Source organism: Drosophila santomea, chromosome X, assembly GCF_016746245.2.
Source record: "Drosophila santomea strain STO CAGO 1482 chromosome X, Prin_Dsan_1.1, whole genome shotgun sequence".
Classification (NCBI taxonomy): domain Eukaryota; kingdom Metazoa; phylum Arthropoda; class Insecta; order Diptera; family Drosophilidae; genus Drosophila; species Drosophila santomea.
This window is the reverse complement of record NC_053021.2, coordinates 15030552-15048868: the sequence shown is the minus strand read 5'-3', so window position 1 is coordinate 15048868 and position 18317 is coordinate 15030552. Positions and strand designations below refer to the sequence as shown.

General features: G+C 46.0%; 4 protein-coding genes across 4 annotated transcripts; 1 reads left to right on the top strand and 3 right to left on the bottom strand.

The window, feature by feature from the left end:
• The first annotated feature begins 1788 nt into the window (after nucleotides 1-1788).
• Nucleotides 1789-7884, top strand: LOC120455433. Its single transcript, XM_039641629.2, has 7 exons — nucleotides 1789-2548; nucleotides 2615-2750; nucleotides 2807-3299; nucleotides 3351-3737; nucleotides 3798-4277; nucleotides 4334-4596; nucleotides 4649-7884. Exons 1-7 carry the CDS (start codon nucleotides 1938-1940, stop codon nucleotides 7787-7789), a joined length of 5511 nt encoding a protein of 1836 aa, XP_039497563.1. The 5' UTR covers nucleotides 1789-1937; the 3' UTR covers nucleotides 7790-7884.
• On the bottom strand, nucleotides 7801-10275 carry LOC120455434. Its single transcript, XM_039641630.2, has 3 exons — nucleotides 10018-10275; nucleotides 8806-9034; nucleotides 7801-8726 (listed from the first exon to the last, which is right to left on the bottom strand). The coding sequence occupies exons 1-3, from the start codon at nucleotides 10091-10093 to the stop codon at nucleotides 8108-8110; spliced, it is 924 nt and encodes a 307-aa protein (XP_039497564.1). The 5' UTR covers nucleotides 10094-10275; the 3' UTR covers nucleotides 7801-8107.
• A 1858-nt stretch (nucleotides 10276-12133) lies between these two features.
• On the bottom strand, nucleotides 12134-18191 carry LOC120455692 (transmembrane protease serine 9-like). Its single transcript, XM_039642100.2, has 9 exons — nucleotides 17907-18191; nucleotides 16960-17155; nucleotides 16614-16893; nucleotides 16162-16544; nucleotides 15642-15938; nucleotides 15289-15574; nucleotides 14826-15195; nucleotides 13198-13423; nucleotides 12134-12966 (listed from the first exon to the last, which is right to left on the bottom strand). Exons 1-9 carry the CDS (start codon nucleotides 18073-18075, stop codon nucleotides 12171-12173), a joined length of 3003 nt encoding a protein of 1000 aa, XP_039498034.1. The 5' UTR covers nucleotides 18076-18191; the 3' UTR covers nucleotides 12134-12170.
• On the bottom strand, nucleotides 14748-16150 carry LOC120456081 (trypsin). The gene is made up of 3 exons (XM_039642672.2): nucleotides 15642-16150; nucleotides 15289-15574; nucleotides 14748-15195 (listed from the first exon to the last, which is right to left on the bottom strand). Exons 1-3 carry the CDS (start codon nucleotides 15911-15913, stop codon nucleotides 14785-14787), a joined length of 969 nt encoding a protein of 322 aa, XP_039498606.1. The 5' UTR covers nucleotides 15914-16150; the 3' UTR covers nucleotides 14748-14784.
• Nucleotides 18192-18317: the final 126 nt, after the last annotated feature.

Below are 18317 nucleotides of genomic sequence, written 5' to 3'. Positions count from 1 at the left end.
CTCTCCACATACCATCCACACTTCCCCTTTCTTGGGTGTGGACGGTAGGGGGCGCTCTACATACATCCCACTTTCCCCTTCTCCTCTTGGGACTGCCAACCTCGCCTTAGGTGCTCATTCCAGACGATATTTCTTTCGCCCGCGGCTATCGATCACCGTCAGAATGCAACAAATCTGTTAATTGTAAGTTTTTATTTTGTTTTTTTTGATAATCGATTATAGTATCATCGAAAACATCGTTGTGGGCAGACATCGATATTGTACCATCTCTTGCACATACCGCTAATGCGTGACTCACTCGCGAGGAGAAAAGGAAGAGGAAAAGGAGAGCGCGAGAGAGTGGCGCGCAAGTAGAGCACTTTTTTGGGGAGTTTTGGCGACTGGAGAAAGAATTCACTCTCGCTCTCTCTCTCTCGCAAGAGATATTGGGGAGGCACTCAAATCACAGCCCGCCACTCCAAAAGCGCCGTTATGAGCCCGCTGATGAGCCGCAGGCATGACAATCAGCTGCTTCCGTAAACCGTTAGGTGGTAGTCCGAGATGGTTATGGTTTAAGGGGTGAGGGGGGCTTGGGTTTTAACTTATGACCCCAAATGCTAGACGACAACAAACGCAGAAAAAACTGCCCCCAAAACGGGTGTCGCGAATTTGCTAATTAGTCACGAAAAGCGCGACGGCAACTGCTCGAAATGGTCAACAGAAACAGGACACAACAAAAAACGAAACAAAAGAAAAATGAAATGAACCAAATTGGCAGCACGCAACCAGTGGCACATCTGCTAAAACCAACAGCTGGTATTAGCCATGCACTAAGCCAACTTCATATTGCACACACTCAAAGTTAAAATTCTATAAAAAATTAAGAACAATTTAACAACTGATTGTATGATTTGGCGCTTATTTACATTGCAATTGTATATTCGTAACGCTGGAATGTTCTGTGTATAACATGTCAATGCTGCAATCAATCAGTTTTTGGGCAAAGTAAATATTTCAGCAGATATTCCCACCAGATGCCCCCACATCCTGACCCCGAGGGCAATGACATGAATACAATTTTCCACTCGTACACCTATTAATACGTATTTATATGTGTGCCTTAAATCCGCTTTAATTGCAAGTACAAATGTGGCCACCTTTCCAGGTTAAAGCTGCGGATTTATGGGTGACTTGACTAAGGACCATTCCGCCCCCAAAAAAAAATGCATATGTATATGTACATACATACATATATATTTATTTTTATGCAATTCCCTCTTCCGTTAAATGCTTTCTTCCTTTCCAATTTCTTTTTTGGTTCGGGGGCGCGGGGGTTTAATGTCTTTAATGACCTCGACTAATGATCGAAGCTGATTGATTCAGCAGAAACGTCGAAGGCACTCTCCAAGTTTGTCTGCCTTATTTTTAGATCCCCTGCCTTATATGCCCCATTCCCCACTCCACCACACTCCCCAGCCGCCCTACGAAAAAGCAAAAATTTAATTCCCAGTCCAAGGTGTCACTGCAGGCGGAGAAAGCAGGACGGAGAGACGCGGATTGACTGACGAGTGCCGAGAAAATCGGAGAAAACTAATGCGACACATGGGAAAAAGGAATAGGAAAATGCTCATTGGGCGCATCAGCGCACTTTTCGTAGCATATATTCAGGCTGAACCCAAATCAGAAAGCCAAACAGGAACAAAAATATATTTCGCACTATATATTAACCATGTTTGTCCCACTGTACCGAAGTAACAACTGTCATTCTTGTCTCTCGCTTGCTCTTCTCCATTCACAGCATACCAATCCCATTTACGGTTATAGATTTACAGTTACGAACAGAGGAAATGGCACACGGAAAGTAAAGTGCCATGTGAATGGAATTGGAATGAACACATCACTGTAGCTTAGTATTGCAGGAACTGGCTGGATACAGTAGTAACTGCCACTCTTGCGAAATGGTTTCGCCCGGCGTGTGTGCAGCATTTTTAAGTGTCCTAGTGTTAAATGGCTATATCGCCCAGGTGCGAACTGAGTTATCAGCCGCGGAAGTCGCTGGGGATCCGAGTGCAGCCCAACTGCTGCCCAGTTCCTGTCGCCATGGGCTGAATGGCAGTAGTTCTGGCCCGGAAATCCGTCTGCCCTTTGTGGACATGATGGTGCGCCATGAGCGGCCACTCTTTGTGCTCCGCGAACCGGAAGAGGATCTAGTATTACTGCTCCATGGAGCCGAGATTTATCAGCTGCACGTGGCCACCGGCGAGAGGCGTCTAGTGCCGCTTGGCAACTTGGCGGGCCAGATCAGTGGTCGCCGAGCGCTTGGAGCAGATGTCGTGGCCTGGCGGGAGTTCCTACTCTTCGCCATTGTTCTGGATGAATCCTTGGAGGTTTACCAGCTGCCCAAGGAACTGCTACTCTCCGAAGATCCCGCCACACAGCTGAGCTTTGAGCCTCTGCAGGAGTTTTCGCTGCCAGGAGCTTTCCTTCAGCTGCACCTTCTAAAACCCAGTGGCGATCAGGTGCTCCTCCTGGTGACCTCCAATCACACCATATCGCACAGCAAATGCAGGTGGGGATTACATTTTTAATGTGAATATTGATAAATGTGTTTAAAATATTGACAACTTCCCCACAGAACCTTTGAGTGGCTAGACACCTACTTTAATCCTCTCGAGGAGATCACTCTACCAGCCATTCGCGTTCTCCAAGTGGTTGGTCGTCAGCCGCTATATATCATTTTTGGGCGATCTTTGAGGGGCTCTCAGTCAAAGGTGACATAAAACTTGATGATATAAATGGTTTTTAATGCCATTTGTTTCCCCTTTAGCTGGTGCTCACTGTCTATGAGCTGGATAGGAACAGTCGTATCCTGCAACAGCGACAGGCCTTGACAGTCCAGGCACAAAGTGTCCAAGCTGCCAGGTTTCGTGGGAGGAACTGCCTCATCGCCTGTGGCTCCTCCGCATCTGCTTCCTGTATTTTCTTTCGAATGGTGGATGGACAATTTGTGGTGTACCGCAAGCATGCTCGAAAGGATTTGAGTTTCCGTCGATTAAGTGCCACCAAAAAGGGTCAACTTCTGGTCGGTGCCCGTGCCAATGGCGAGGTGATCGTCTTCAGCTCCACTCGCCTGGATTGCTATAGTGGATTTCAGGTGGCTGGTGAAGCGGAGCCCAGTGGATTACTAATTCATAAAAACTTGCGCAATGAAACCTTCCTTTTGCTGGCCTTTCGAAGATCCTCGAGTGATCTGATCCGAACTGTGCAACTGGGTGGCGTGGAAGAGGCCTCCAACCAAGTGGGCGCTGCTCCAGATGAAGGTACAATAAATGTAACTCCGTTAAGCGAAATGTAAACTAGCGCTTTTATAGATCTAAGTGTGGTCCAACTGCATCGTCACGAGTTCGAGGAGTCCATCAATGCCTTACGTGGCCTCCTGCTGCGCCGTCGTTCCTCAACAGAAAAGCTGAGAAACCTGGTCGACTTCTTACAAAAGAAATCGCCTATCCAGCTCGACAAACCACTGCATCTTCTGCCGCAAGGACACATAGGAAGACTTCAACTGGTGGACGAACACCTGCGCACTCCCACCCAGTTAAAGCAGCGTCTGGAGGAGCTTCGTCAGCGAGTTGATGCCATACAAACCAGGCGAACCACTCGCTCTTTTGGGACAGGAAACGAGAATGGTGATCCGGAGACACTTAAAACACGACGATTGCGCGTGGGCAATCTTATCTACAAGGGTCAGCTAATTTCAGGCAAGTATAGAAATTAAAGAACAAGATATGATATTAAACCTTTTTTTTTCTAATTTACAGGCCACATTTTGGATAACTCAAAACCACCCATGCTGACCATCAGGAACATTCCTTTGAAGACCAAAAAACTTTCAGCAAAACAAGTGGTTACTCCCCAAGATTTCCGCAACTCCAGTGGTGCCCTGAATCTTTCCGAGGAATCCAGTGCCAGTGAATGCTTAGTTCGTCATCTGCGAGTGGAGCAGATAAATGGAGTGCAGTGGAAGGACTTTTTGCACTCGCTCTTCCTGCGCAGTCGTGACACTGCGATAAAAGGACGATTGGTTATGCAATCGAGAACACGGGTGAACAGTCTAAAGACACCTCTGCTCAACGGACTCGTGGTGGATCGTCTCTTTAATCTGCGGCGTGCCCAGACTATCAATTCTAATATCTACATGTCCGCCTTTTTCGCGCCGCGTTTGGAGGCTCAGCGGGTGAATGGTCTGGACTTTGCCCAGGATGTACTTCATCGCGGTAGCACTGATCCATGGATAAAAAGCAAGTGTCTCTCTTGATATTTTCCAAAAGTGATCTAACACATTCTTATTTTCCAGCTCCTGTTCGCATCAATCAGATGAGTGTTTCGGGCGACATTCAGGTGGGCAATACGAGCAAGTGGCAGCCACAATCCAGACAACTCGAAGAACCAATGGAACAACGTCTGCAACAGTACTACACAGGCAGGGTAACCATCCGTGGATCTCTGACGGTTAAAAATATCCTGCGGGACACGGCAAACTCACTGATAGTCCTGGGAAACCAATCACTCGCCAGACAAGATATACAATCGACGTACCTTCTTGATCAGACGCCACAGGTTGAGATACATCTACATTTGATTCACTTTAATAACACAAGTCTTTTCGCAGAACATCTCCAACTTGACCTTTGGACATGCCAGATTGAGTGTTCCCTCACTGACCACCAGTTATATTGAGGGACATCCTGTGAGGGATCATCTCCTCAGCGGAGGACAGCAGAACAAACACACTCACCCAAATCGCACGCTACACCTCATCTTTATGAATGCAACCATACAGGGCGATGTTATTTGCAGGGATTACAGCTCCCGTTTGGCGGAGATTGCCAAGGATGCAGTTCGTCATGGAGAGGTGGCTAATATCACGGGACACAAACACTTCCAGGCACCTCTAACTGTTCAAGCACTGCAAACCAATGAAATAAACGGAGTACCAGTTAGTGAATTAGTACTGAAATCGAAAACCACACAAAACTTTACGGGTACGAAGACCTTTGCCCGTGTGGTGGTAGCGAATGATATTCACGTCCATGATCACTTGAATGCGAGTCATCTTAATGGATTGCCATTGCAACAGCTGCTTGGTCACGATATCAGCCTGCAGCGCCTTGAACTGACGGAAACCCCACATCTGGAGAATCTTAATTTTCGGCGACTTAATGGATTGCCCTTCGACGAACTGCTGTCCAAAATCTCTGAGGACGGGGAACAGCCCCTACTTCTTCACAAGCAGCTACTGATTGAAGGAAATGTCCGGTTTGAGAAGGCTCTCCAAGTGCAGAGCATTAATGGAATCCAATGGGACGAGTACCTGGGTCGCCTGGTAAGATCCGATTCAAATGCGGAAATACGGGGTCAAAAGACATTCATGGCCGATGTCCAAATAAATGATGCCCTGCGAACCCCGCACATCAACAATATGGATCTGAGTTCCCTGCTCGACAACACCTTACTGCGAACGACACCTCAGCAAATCAGTGGGAGCTACACATTTGACCGGATGATGGCCACCAATGTGGATGTAAATCGTATAAATGGAGTAGCCAAGGAAGAATTTATAGACACACGCAAGGATGTGGAACTTAAAGGAGATCTCTACCTAAAGCAACTTAATATCAATGGCAGCCTAAAGTGTCCCCTTGTACATGAGGCAGTTTTCAATGATCTCGAGCAACGTGTGGAGCAAGTGCAGCAACTTCCCTGGCGGAATTTGATAGTCACCGGTGATGCTCTGTGGGATGGTGAGGAGCAGTCCCAATCCCAGCTAGACTACCTACGCCAGCATGCAGTCAGGAGAGATGGAAACCAAACCATTGCCGGACACGTTCTTTTAAAGGCACCCTACCTAATGAACATCCAAAGCAAGCAGCCCCTGCCAGTTGATCTTAACTTCACCCACTTGGCCGAAGATGCCCTACTCCGTCGGAGCCCCACAAACGAAACCCAGGTGATTACAGCCCCGCAAGAGCTACTGGGTTCAGTTACAGCCCATACCCTACATTTGGAAAAGGATGCACACTTTGAACTGGTAAACGGAATCGACATACGACGATTCAATGCCTCACTGTACCGCCTCTCCAGCGGAGAAGCCATTGCAGCGGATCTTCACTTTCTCCAGGCTCCCAAGATAGGCAAACTTCAACTGGAGTATCCAGAAGTGAATGGAGCTCCGATAGAGAGTATATTCCAGCAGGGCAAGGGGCAATCGTGGCCACCCGTAAAGTTCAAGAACCTCTTAGTCGAACAGGACCTGAATCTGAAAAGCGTAAACAACATGAATCTGGACTACTTCCTACAGCATCGCATTCCCTTGAAGGGCGACGCTTTGGAGGTATTCGGATCACTGACCTTTGAACACCTCCAACTGGGTGGAAAGCCGCTTCTACGTTCAATCAATGGCATTCAATTGGATAACTTGGTGTTCAGACATAGCAATCGGACGCAGAGCATCACGGGTGCCAAGACTTTTCGTGGCGGTGTGGCGTTTACCGGACCCGGTCATGTGATGAATCTTAATGGACGTGAACTTAGCGAAAGTTTCAGGGGCAGCATCTTTCGGAACAGGGACTACAATATCGATAGTCTAGTTCTGGACAAAGCTCTCTTCCCAGGAGGCCTGGTTTTGGCAGGACTTCAGAGTCAAATTCCCAATCGAATGCGAACGATGGAAGTGCCAAGCAATCCGTTAGAGGAGCTCCAAGCACTTCTAGCACTGGGCAATCAAAGCACGTCTAGGAGACTGCTTTATCTGGATCACGACGTAGAAACTCTGCAGTCCACTTGGGTAAAAGCCCCTTTGAGGGGATCTCCGGAACTCCAGGTGAGCCTGCCCTTGGGTGATTCAGCTCCCTGCCAGCGCAGGACTTTACAAGCCCAGCTCCGGATTCCCGAACGTCGCGTCCTCCTGGCCAACTCAAGTGTGTCCAATCAACTGATGAGACTTCACTCCGGCGATATCCGTGTGAAGGTGCAGAACCACTGCCATCGCCCTGCGAGAAGATTGCGCAGCAGGATCAGAATTAGTTGCCGAAACGAAACGCATACGCTGGGAATGCGTCAAGCTGTGGAGGCTATGGATCTCTTGGAAATGGGCGAGATGGTGCTGCTGCTCCTGGGCACCGAAGAGGAAGTTCGTGTCCTACGACTGAGGAGGAGTAACTGCAGTCTCACCGATTGGCAATCCGTGCTGCCAGCAGATGGTCGTCTCATGAAGCTGATTCGCATGGGTATGGAGAGCCGACAGGATCTGATACTCACCAGTGGCATGAGTAAACATCGTCCCGTCCTGGCCATCCATGCTCGGGATCCCTCAAATCATAACTTCAAAGTGCTGCAGTTTATCCAGGGCTCCTACGATCTGGCAGAGGTGCAGGGAAGCCAACTTTTAGCCAGCTGCCTGTGCTGTCGCCATATAGCCATCTTTAATCGAAACTCTCAGTCCGAGGAAACTCACTTTGAGCCCATCCAGCAGTTGAGCTTCCAGGAGCGCATTCAACAACTAACTCCATTCAAAGTTGGCGATGAGCAATACCTCTTGGTAGTCACGCAGCCGGAGGAAGAACACTTCTACCTATTCAGCTATAATCCAGTGGGCGGTTGGCAGCAACGCACGTTTGGCATTAAGAAACAGGGCCAGTGGGCGTGGTCATTGATAAAATCGGGTCAAATACTGGAATCCGACGAAACCCCAATTCTGCTGCTCTGTGGAAAGCAACGCGAATGTAGTCTAGTGAAAGCCCTACTGGGTTGAAATCTGTATCATATTGTTTGTAATCTATGTGTATTTGTACTGTACATAATTATGTTAATCCTATGTATATAAATGAATTGTTTATTTTTGTTGAATTAGGAAAGTATTATTACTTTGGGAACGCAAAATTTACATATGTCTTTGGACATATGTAATGTAAGGTGCCAATCTGGCTTAAAACGATTGTTCCGCTCTTTGGATCGGATCGAGATTATCACACTCCTCGGCATTTCATTGAAACCCATGGAAAGCCTTGGATATCTTACGTGGCTAGTTTTCCCCCAATTTTCCAGATCAAAAACCCCCTTAGAAGGCATCTCAGGTTGAAAAGGTCTTAGTGCTGATGGTGATCACGTAACCGGTGAATACTAAGAAACCCAGTATGCCCCAGATGGCGCTATTCTGATTGCCACCATCCCCAATCTTGGTCAGTATCCAATCCACATGACTGGCCACGTCCTCGAAGGCTCCGTCGATGCTTCTCAAGCCCAAGAGACGATCCCGCTCCGTCAGCGTTGCACCGGCATCCATGTAAAGCTGGCCAGGATTGTAGTTGCACGACTTCAGCTGGACACAAATCCTTGGCGATTTATTCGGCTGCTGGTGGCAGGATGTGTGGGTGGCATTCAAGGTGACCAGATCGTGCAGCTCGCGTATATAGCCATCGTAGCCCCAGGTGTTAATCTGCAGTAGATTCTGGTGCTCCGCGTCCAGGATGGAAGTGGCTCCAGGAGCGGGTAGACCGATGGCTTCAATATAGGGATGATCCTCGGGCACATCCTTCTCCAGCATTACGATGGCCAGAGCCAGGTCCTTGGGCGGGTGATGGATGTGGGTCACTCCGAAGACGAGCGCCTGCTCATGGGGCGCAAATCTCTGGGGACTTCCGAGCACCACTCGCAGTTCTGATGGATGGTAGTTCGACTCCTTCACTTGGCTGTGGGATGAATTAGAATGTGGACTATTAGATCTGGCAGGATAACAGAGGGGATATATTAAGATGTATATAATCTTACCTGAAGAGGCAGCTACTGACGGTCAGCACAACAGAGGGCGCCACCAAAGCGCCGGAGCAGATGTGACCCTTGCCGAAGTAATCCCGCTCCAAGGCCAACAGCCGTATGGATGCCTGGTGTGGAGCCAACATATTCAGCTGGAATCGTTCCTTACCCGTTGGCGCTGCAATGGCATCCATTTCGGCCAGGCTAATACCACGTTTGGCGGCCAAATCACGATGCGTGTATGCTGCGTATATGAAGAAGGTAGTCACCATTTGAAAAAGCCGAGTTGAAGGTTAAGCGCTAGGAAGGCGCTGATAAGCCCGCCGGCAATCGAGATCCCGATCGAATCCGATGCCCCCATGGAAACAGTCTCCGAGTGCAGTTGGCGTTATCACCCACCTATGTATAACAGCCACCTATCAGCAATCGGTGCCTGGTCAGCGCCCCGATCGCTCCCTGATATCAGCTTATATCAGCATAGCACCTTCCAGTGCACAAGTCCCGGATTCGACCCGATCAGGCCACCACTCGCATTCCCGGCGTGATCACAGATATGATAGTATGTGGTATCTTTACCCACTAAGCCAAACCCAATCGGATCGAACTAAACCCACTCTCATCCATTTACTTATTTACCCCGGAAGTTTGGTGCGATCACGCGATGATGGATCGCCAATTGATCAATTTGAAGTGACGCACTGGAAGTGGTCAGCGATTTGGTTAATCGTGGGATTGTGCCAAAATACAGTGGGGTAAATACATAGTATTTTAGGCTGAAATTCAGTTTCATAAAGTTCAAGCATAATGGGTCACGTTTTTTTAAGAGTTGCCAATTTCCCATTGAAAAATAATATAATATTAAAAATCATGACTACTAGAAATTTATATTTAGAATAAAAACGGTAATCAGTTGAACTTTGGGATCATCAAAACAAATGTTTGCAATGCTTGTTTATTAGCCAAAAAAAAATACAGTGGGCTAGAAAAGTAACAAACGAATTCTATAAGGGTTTTTAATATACTTTCTGAATTTGAAGTGCCCATGATATATGGTAATCCACTGCTCATTTTAAATACTTTTGGTATATTCACATAGGAATTTATATTCATCAAAATAGAGGTAAACTATACGTTGTATCAAACTTTGAAAATAATTTTTAATAATAAATCTTATCCCACAGTCACAGATTTATCCGAAATCCACTCATTACTATCTGATGTACTTACTCGTTTGCATTTCAGTGCATAGGAATGCGAAGATCAACGTCTTCACAATCTTGCGCCAATGATCGTTCAACTGCATTTCGCAAAAAAAAAAGGTATCCGTAACACAAAATTCACAAGCAAAAATATAGAAAAAAAAAGGAGTAGCTGATCCTGAATATCGAGTATCAAAGATCGAGGCGATCCAAAATTTGTAATTTGTTTCCCGAGAGCGAATTGCGATTCACCTGTCGAGAGCTCCGAGCGCTGAATGAAGAAATTATAGCGCGCGCTTCCTTCCTAAATCGAATAAACGCAAATTCGCAAAGCGTTCTTAGATAATTCCATAATTTTTTGTTTTGGTTTCGTGTGTCTTGATTGTTGTTGTTGTTGTTTTCGCGGCCGATGTCGGGCGATAAAGCAATAGCGACATACGACCCAGGCACCCATACTGCTATATAGCCGAATCAAATCGAATCGAAACGAATCGAATCGAATAATAAACAAACACTCACTCACTCACACGCCATTGGAATCGATAAGAGCGCAGTTTGATTATTATTTTTATTCACTTGAATTTGTTTATGCTGTTATGCTAAAGTAAGGATTACGATCGGTGTGCATTTGATCTTTTGTCATTTGAGTTATGATTATTGTTAACAAAACCCTTCTTTATCCTTCCTGATAATGCTGAACTTTTGGTGGTAAAACTATGTTCCCAGAAAACTATAAAAAATGCAAGAAATTTGTAAGACATGGTTTACTGGCCCCTTTTCTGTAACACTCAGATACCTGGTGAATCAAACCAAATTCCTCATACCTTTTCCATTCAGAAGTACCTCTCCCTCCACTAAAGTGTGGCGGAAACTACAACTTCTGCTCGAGAACTACATATAACCATCTTGAAGCGAACTAAAACCGAAAGCTGATTACAACGCCAAACGTGGCTGATAAGGATCGATTGTGCACATACCAATATACTACCAAAAACCAGGTGGTATTACCCGATCGCCAAGATTTCTAGTGCTGTAACACGACCTTCGGCTGAGTTACTTTGTATTATTATATTATCGCAGCGACAGATAGAGTTCTATAGTTCCATATATACGAGTACTACTCTCGATTGCCCAATGCAACTGGGGACCCATTGACCTTGTCTGCAGGTCCTAAGACTTATATTGCTTGATTAGTTGGACTGGACGGGATTTACCTGCAGTCACGGACGCCATTCTTCAAGTCCCTGACCGTCTGGTGGCATAAAGATTACCGATATCAGGTGGTCACTTCCATTCATCGAACTAGCGAAATCAAGTTTGTTTTCTGCGCCGTAAACTATTTTTAGTTAACGAACCACAGTTATCGCTGATAACTGAGCGATCGCGGATTATATGGGTTGTATGCTGAACTTGGGGTAATAAACACGTTGAAAACAGCCTGAAAGTAGGCTATAGTTTCGTGAATCGAATGTTTAGAATCAGAGAACTGCAAGAGTGGCATTTTTTTTGCCAGCCTAATCACACTCAACAAAATTGTCGGGTGGGTACTTACAAAAATTTAAACAACACGAAATAGACTTTTCTTTTTTATGTATTATATTATTTGCTTTGTTAAAATTTCTGATATTTGCTTCTCATATTTAACTTTATAAATGTATAATTTTTCTTTTTATAATAATAAACAAAAAACAAGGTACTCACCCCTTTCCTCAAGCTCTTTCCACGTCAGAGCTGACAGCTGGTTGTAGCTCCTGGAAAATAGCCAGCGTAGTCACTTCCTCCAGTGGGTCGAAATCACATTACTGGTATCCTTTGCTGCCACTTAAAATCACTGCACCACTCACTCACATTTAGTATTATTTTTTTGTTAAAAACATCGAAAAAGTGGTTTGCTTACGTAGAACTTTTGAGAAGCGCATAGAAGGGCACCTATATTTTGGTATTATTTAGTATTATTTAGTATTAAGTATTTAGTATTATTTAGTATTATTCATTATTTCCTTTTAATGTAATGTATTACTTTCAGCTATCTTACTTAAAATTTTATAATTTCACTTTGAATGCCGGGTGGCAAAAACCCCTTATTTTCATTGAAATACACATTTAATTACACATAATTTAAGTAATGAATTTTAAAACGCATGTTTAATACTTAGTTTAAATAGTTTTATTCAAATGTTTTTAAAATTGCGTAGCCATTAGCCGCAGAGCGAGGATTCCGGGCAGAAGAAGGGTCAGACTTCCGGCCATGGCGGCCATGGCACCATCACCACCACCACCACCACCACTTCCATCTTCACCACTGCCTTCGCCACTTCCATTGTCACCACTTCCTTCGCCACTTCCCTCGCCGCTTCCACTGTCACCACTTCCTTCACCACTGCCTTCGCCATTGGCATCCTCGCCCATATTCTTGAGTATCCAGTCGTAGTAGTAGGACACCTCTGTGTACACACCCGGTAGCTTGGGCAGGGCGCACTGGATGCCCCAGGAAACCACGCCGGCCAATTCACTTTGGCAGACCAATGGGCCGCCGGAATCGCCCGCGCAGGCATCCTTCTCGCCAACCTCCAGATAGCCGGCGCATATCATGCCCGGCTTAATCAGGTGACCCAGGTCACTGTCATTGATGCACTGCTCCTCGCTGATCATCGGCACATCGACGGTCATCAGGATATCGGAGACATAGCCATCCTCCCGATTGCCCCATCCCGTCACCTGGCAGACGACGCCCTCCGCTATGGCAAACCGAGCGAGGGCAATTGGACGAATGGTCGGATGACCAGTGGGCACCGTATCATTCAGCTTCAGCAGAGCGATGTCCTTGTCGTAGGTGGTCAGATCGAAGATGTCCAGCTGCATGATGCGCTCATCGATCGTGAATGTCAGCGTGTTGGTGCGATTGTAGCGATCCAGGTTGCCCATCACCACGATGAACTCCTCCTTGGGCACGAAGGTGCCGTCGTAAATAATCTGACTGGTAAAGAACCATTTGATAAGAACGAATAGTTAGTGAATAGTTAGTTAATCAAAATACAAGAAATCTTCTAAGCTGTAGCCACATTTCTAAACCCATAACTTGAACAATTGAATATAGATTTAAAGCTATTAAACCGCTTTCATTTCGTGTATCTGACTAGCAAAAGAATTGCACATTATTTTGCGATTATTTTTAAAGATTCTCAAACGGTTACCCACACCCACTTACTCCACAAAGCAATGGGCGGCGGTGAGTACCCATCCCGGCCGGATGAGCGATCCTCCGCAGAGGTGGCCCGTTCCAAAGAAGTAGCCATCGTTGAGCGCCTTGCGAATGCCCACCTGGTGCCGGGTGGCGCCCAGCGAGGCCTCCGTACCATTGATAATCCTGCCGGGATCCTCAATGAATCTCGAACGGATGGCCTTCGTATCGAAGCGTGTACGTGTCGTTGCACCTAAAAAAAAAGTGAGCTTTTCAATTGAGAAATATTTAAATATTTCCAAATAACTCGCACACAAACCTCGCAAGCCCGCTGGCAAGGAAGTGAGAAGAAGGGCTACCGCCAATAGTTGTGCCAATGCGATCATTATGCCAATCTAGATGCTAACTCCTCGACGTGGCGATGCCAACTAATGAGGCAGCCGAGCCCAGTTGTCCAATATCGCGGCCAAAATTAAAATCTGGAATACTAATCTAATCAATAGACATCGTACAATTCAATAGAACACCACGAAAAACACCGGACTGACTTGTCATCGCCGGAGAAACGTACCGAAGACCTCCGTCCGGGTCTGACGAACTGCAGCCATTGGTTTTAAGTGGCTCCGCCGGGTTTTCCACGCGTCCAATCTGTGGGTTTACCACACCGATTTATGAGGCCCTTGAAAAACGGTAGTTCACCAGGGGATTTTCTATAAAGATCTCTGTATCTTTTCTATATCTTTGGGTATTCATGACTTATGAAAATAATTTATGTATTCAATTATCCATAAACATTTCACTTATTCATTTATTTTAAGTAAATCAGTGCGATCTCTATAGCTTTTCTATATCTTTGGGTATTTCTGACTTATATTTTATAATATTTTATAAATAAATTGCTTCATTAAGAACGCAACTTTACCTTTATGTATTCAATTATTCATATCAATATTCATTTACCTTATTCACAAATTTGGTTGTGTAAAGCAGTTCAACGGTCCTGAATATCAGACAATAACTCCTAAAGCATTTGTCAGCCAAATTTCCTAATAATTCCCAAATCAGACCCATATATCTACGATCTTAAATGCGAATTGAAGGTCCAGTGTACGTTTTTAATTAAGATATTACACGAACTCGTGGCGTCATGTGCAAACAATATGGACTACTCGTGCCAACTTCTGGTTACTTGTTAAATAAACAATTTAAGGAAACTCAAAAAGTGCGAAAAGTACCAACCGAAAGTTACTCATTCATTAATCTAGGCCATCATTTGATAGCCCTATATCTTGTTCCAATAAAAGTCTATTTACATGACCATAAAAACGATATAAAAACAAACTATTAAAAAACAGGGATTGCTAAATTGATTTATGGGCTCATTAGATATACTCGAAAAATGTTGGCAAAATGTCAGTGTATATATAATTTCGGCAGATTCCAATGTACCCTGTAACCCAAAACCCGGAACCCCTCCTGGCATTGATGTCATCAATGTCGTCGATCAGCGTCAACTATTGGACAATCAACAAGTGGGTGCCTCCACGCCTCCACGATTAGATAAATCAGTTGTAGAACAGAGAAGAGCATGCGATTTATTGTGCTGTCCCATTGTCAAAGAAGAAGGCTCATGATAAGCGCCAGCACACCCATACCCATTACCAAGAAGCCCAAAGATACAGATCGCCAACGACATCGACGGCTAGCCAGATTCAGCAGCGGCATCTGCCGGTACTCGGAGTAGTCCAGCGAAGCGTTTGCCCCCCGTATCCAATTGAGGAAGTGCGACACATTGGTATAGACGCCCGGATAGCCGGGATCCGCACAGCCCACGCCCCATGATATAATCCCGGCCAGACGCCCATCGCAGATCAGCGGCCCACCGGAGTCACCCTGACACGCATCGATGCCGCCCTGCAGGAATCCGGCGCACATCTGGGAGGCGGGCAGCTTGTAGATCACCTGGCAGAGCTCCCGGTTGAGGATCGGCACTGGTGCCTGCTGCAGCGCAGCCGATTTGTCCTTCTGCACGGAAAGTAATCAAAGTTATCTATCATATCTAACCTAACGGACACTCTCTTGAGCGGACAACGCAATGCTTGGAATGGTAGGACTCACCATGGTGACCTTGCCCCAGCCATGGATGAGACAGGTGGTGCCCTCCTCGGGTGCTTGTGTGGCCAGCGGTATGGCACGCACCCCATGCGACTCCCAGGGTATGAAGCCGTTGAGAAAGAGCAGGGCGATGTCGTTCTCCAGCGTGCTGCCATTGTAGCCCTTGTGGCCAATGATGCGCTGCACCAGGTACTCCTGGGTGAAGCGGTCCGTCCGATCGATGGCGCTGCTGCCGGCCACCACCACATACAGCTCGGGATCACGATAGACCAGTGGCACTGTGGTATTGCTAAAAAAGAAGTTCGATAGTTACAAATAACATGGGTTACACAGGCAACTGCATTAGGTTCACCCACATGGCGTAGCAATGTGCCGCCGAACAGACGACCCGCTGGGAGATGACCGCTCCGCCGCACACGTGACCCATGCCGTAGTGCCGCTCGTGGATCGAACGCCGGCGCACGGACACCTGGAAGGGCACCTGCTCAATGGTCACCGTGTAGCCGCCGACGATCTTCGGCAGGATCTCAAAGGGCGAGACTGTGTGTGCCGTCGGTAGGGCAATCTGGGATTGGCTGCTTCCGGTGTGGGTCACCAAAATCAGCAGGCACATCCATAGGTGGTCCATGGTCCATTGGGGGCCACACAAAGGTCTATACTTACACGCCCCACAAAAACACAAAGTCGACAAAAAGTTTCCAATTTAAAAAAACTGACAGCCCGTGGATGTTTGGCATGTATTTGTAGTGATACAAAAAATAAGCAGGTGTCAAAAATAAAATTCTTTAATTAATTTAATAAATTATTTGCTGCATTAACTTAGGTTAAAATCTAGTTTTTGACTCTTTGGCGGACGAAGGCAACGACTAGATTCAGCGTTCCAGGAGGAAGGCCACAATGAGCGGCAGAAGCCACAGGTAAGACCAACCAGATCCCTGTGTCACTCCGCCATTATGATAGATCGTATAGTTGAGGGAGTTGTTCTTCTGGACAATCCAATCGTGATAGTACGACACATTGGTGTAGACACCCGGATATCCAGGTGCTGCGCAGCCAGCGCCGTACGAAACAATGCCGGCCAACATGCCATTGCAGCTCATGGGTCCGCCGGAGTCGCCCTGGCACGCGTCCACGCCGCCACTCCAATAGCCGGCGCACACCTGCGACACCGGAATCGAGGTGTACGAGATGCGACAGGTGGTATAGGACACTATGGGCACCGTGGCCGCCTGCAGCGTATTGCTACTATACGTGCCGCTCTGAAAGTTCACACAGTTTGTATCCCAGTATCAGTTATCAGTATCAGTTATCAGTAAATAGAAACTCACCTGCTGGAGCAGACCCCATCCGGAGATGAGGCAGTCGGTGTTTGTGGCCACGAGTTGGCTGTTCAATGCCAGTGCCTTTACCGTTGGCCAATTCCAGGGTATATAGCCATTGATGAACATGAGAGCAATGTCATTGGTCAGCGCATCCGGATTATAATACTCGTGCGTGATCAGCTGCTGCAGGTAGTACATCAATGTGCGATTGGTGGAGCTGGTCAGGTAGGTGCTGCCCATGACCAGGACGAATTCGCCAGCAGTGCGATACTTCTTCTTTTCGGTGCTGGAAATCGAAATCCAAATCTATTAGAGCTTTTTTGTTGCAGGAGATTAGGTTGTGTGTACGCACATGTAACAGCAGTGGGCGGCGGTGGCGACCAAACGCTGGGAGATGACCACTCCGCCGCAGAGGTGACCGGATCCATAGCTCTTCCTATCGTTGGCGGTGAGGCGTATGGACACCTGGTACGGCACCTGCTCTATGGACGTATCATAACCGCCCACGATCTTGGGCTCTATCTTGCCAGCCGTTTCACTTCCCAGGCCTGAAATCAAAAATAATTACGTATTTAATGTACGATTAAATATGGGTTATGGGCCTGATAAACATCCATTGACATTTGATTAACCTTCCACGCTTGGCAACTATCTATCTATATATATATATATATTAAATATGTTTATCTGCGGCAAGAAGATAGCTGCAATTGTTTACTTAACAAGAAAGTACTTTAAATTTTTTATTGCGAGTGGTTTACAACGCGGCGCTGGAATGGAAAAACAAGACAATCTAATCGAACGCCACTCCTTGCAAAATTGGATAATTCCGTAAATTAGTCAGTCATAGAAAAAGAGCTATAAACAGCCATGGAAATATTCAGTTAATTGCTTTTACTTTGCCACTTAAATAAAAAAAAATGATTAGCAAAATCATACCATTTTCTTTTTTACTATTTGTATATCCCAAAGCAGTTGAACTTGTTGAATGTTTGTCATAAACATTGGGAAATGATTTGTTTCTTTATCTTGGTTAATACCCAAGCACTTTAAAAAAAAAATCAAAACAAAAAGCAAAAGAAAAAGAAAAAAAGATAACTTGTCTTCAAAGTGCTGGGGTTTACCCAACTTGAAAAGTTTGAAACAGTTTTTGGTTTTCATTTTCACAAAACTTTTAACCAAACACTCATAAATGGTTTAATGATTTAATGGCTCTGTTGCTTGTAATAAAATCTCTACTTTCGTATCACTATTCGGCTGCAATCTGGATTGATAGCTATCAATCAGTTGGTGACTCACTTTCGCCGGAGGCCAGAACTCCTAGGAGCAGCGATATGGCCGATATGAGCGTTATGGCCCAGATTTTAGCCATCTCTCTGGGGCACTTGGCAGTATTGAAATTGGAAATAGCACAGAAATCGACCGAATTTCTTGAATAGAGCCAACACAATGAGCCATCCCGACCCATGGCCAGTTGATATTATTTGTGGCTGGTGGTTGGTTTATCTTATCGCCAAATGTGCGTAAATTGAATGTTGCCAAAGCCCCAAAGCTCCACATTGACAACAGCTCGATGGCTCGATCGGGTGCCATAAAGGTGCACAAATGGCAAATCAGAGCCAAATTTGATTTTGATTTCGGATGGTAACTTTAGCTGCCTGAGATTCCACAAACTTTAAAGATTATCGGTAAATACCAATTGTAAAACAG

Coding starts and splice junctions, on each gene's coding strand:
- LOC120455433 (XM_039641629.2), top strand. CDS start 1,938: ATGGTTTCGCCCGGCGTGTGTGCAGCATTTTTAAGTGTCCTAGTGTTA. Junction 2,549..2,614: donor ATATCGCACAGCAAATGCAG/GTGGGGATTACA, acceptor ACTTCCCCACAG/AACCTTTGAGTGGCTAGACA. Junction 3,300..3,350: donor GGGCGCTGCTCCAGATGAAG/GTACAATAAATG, acceptor GCGCTTTTATAG/ATCTAAGTGTGGTCCAACTG.
- LOC120455434 (XM_039641630.2), bottom strand. CDS start 10,093: ATGCAGTTGAACGATCATTGGCGCAAGATTGTGAAGACGTTGATCTTC. Junction 9,035..10,017: donor ATGCACTGAAATGCAAACGA/GTAAGTACATCA, acceptor TCATATACGCAG/CATACACGCATCGTGATTTG. Junction 8,727..8,805: donor GTCAGTAGCTGCCTCTTCAG/GTAAGATTATAT, acceptor TTCATCCCACAG/CCAAGTGAAGGAGTCGAACT.
- LOC120456081 (XM_039642672.2), bottom strand. CDS start 15,913: ATGGACCACCTATGGATGTGCCTGCTGATTTTGGTGACCCACACCGGA. Junction 15,575..15,641: donor GCGGCACATTGCTACGCCAT/GTGGGTGAACCT, acceptor CTTCTTTTTTAG/CAATACCACAGTGCCACTGG. Junction 15,196..15,288: donor GCTGGGGCAAGGTCACCATG/GTGAGTCCTACC, acceptor CTTTCCGTGCAG/AAGGACAAATCGGCTGCGCT.
- LOC120455692 (XM_039642100.2), bottom strand. CDS start 18,075: ATGGGTCGGGATGGCTCATTGTGTTGGCTCTATTCAAGAAATTCGGTC. Junction 15,939..16,161: donor GTGGCCTTCCTCCTGGAACG/CTGAATCTAGTC, acceptor GTGTAAGTATAG/ACCTTTGTGTGGCCCCCAAT. Junction 15,575..15,641: donor GCGGCACATTGCTACGCCAT/GTGGGTGAACCT, acceptor CTTCTTTTTTAG/CAATACCACAGTGCCACTGG.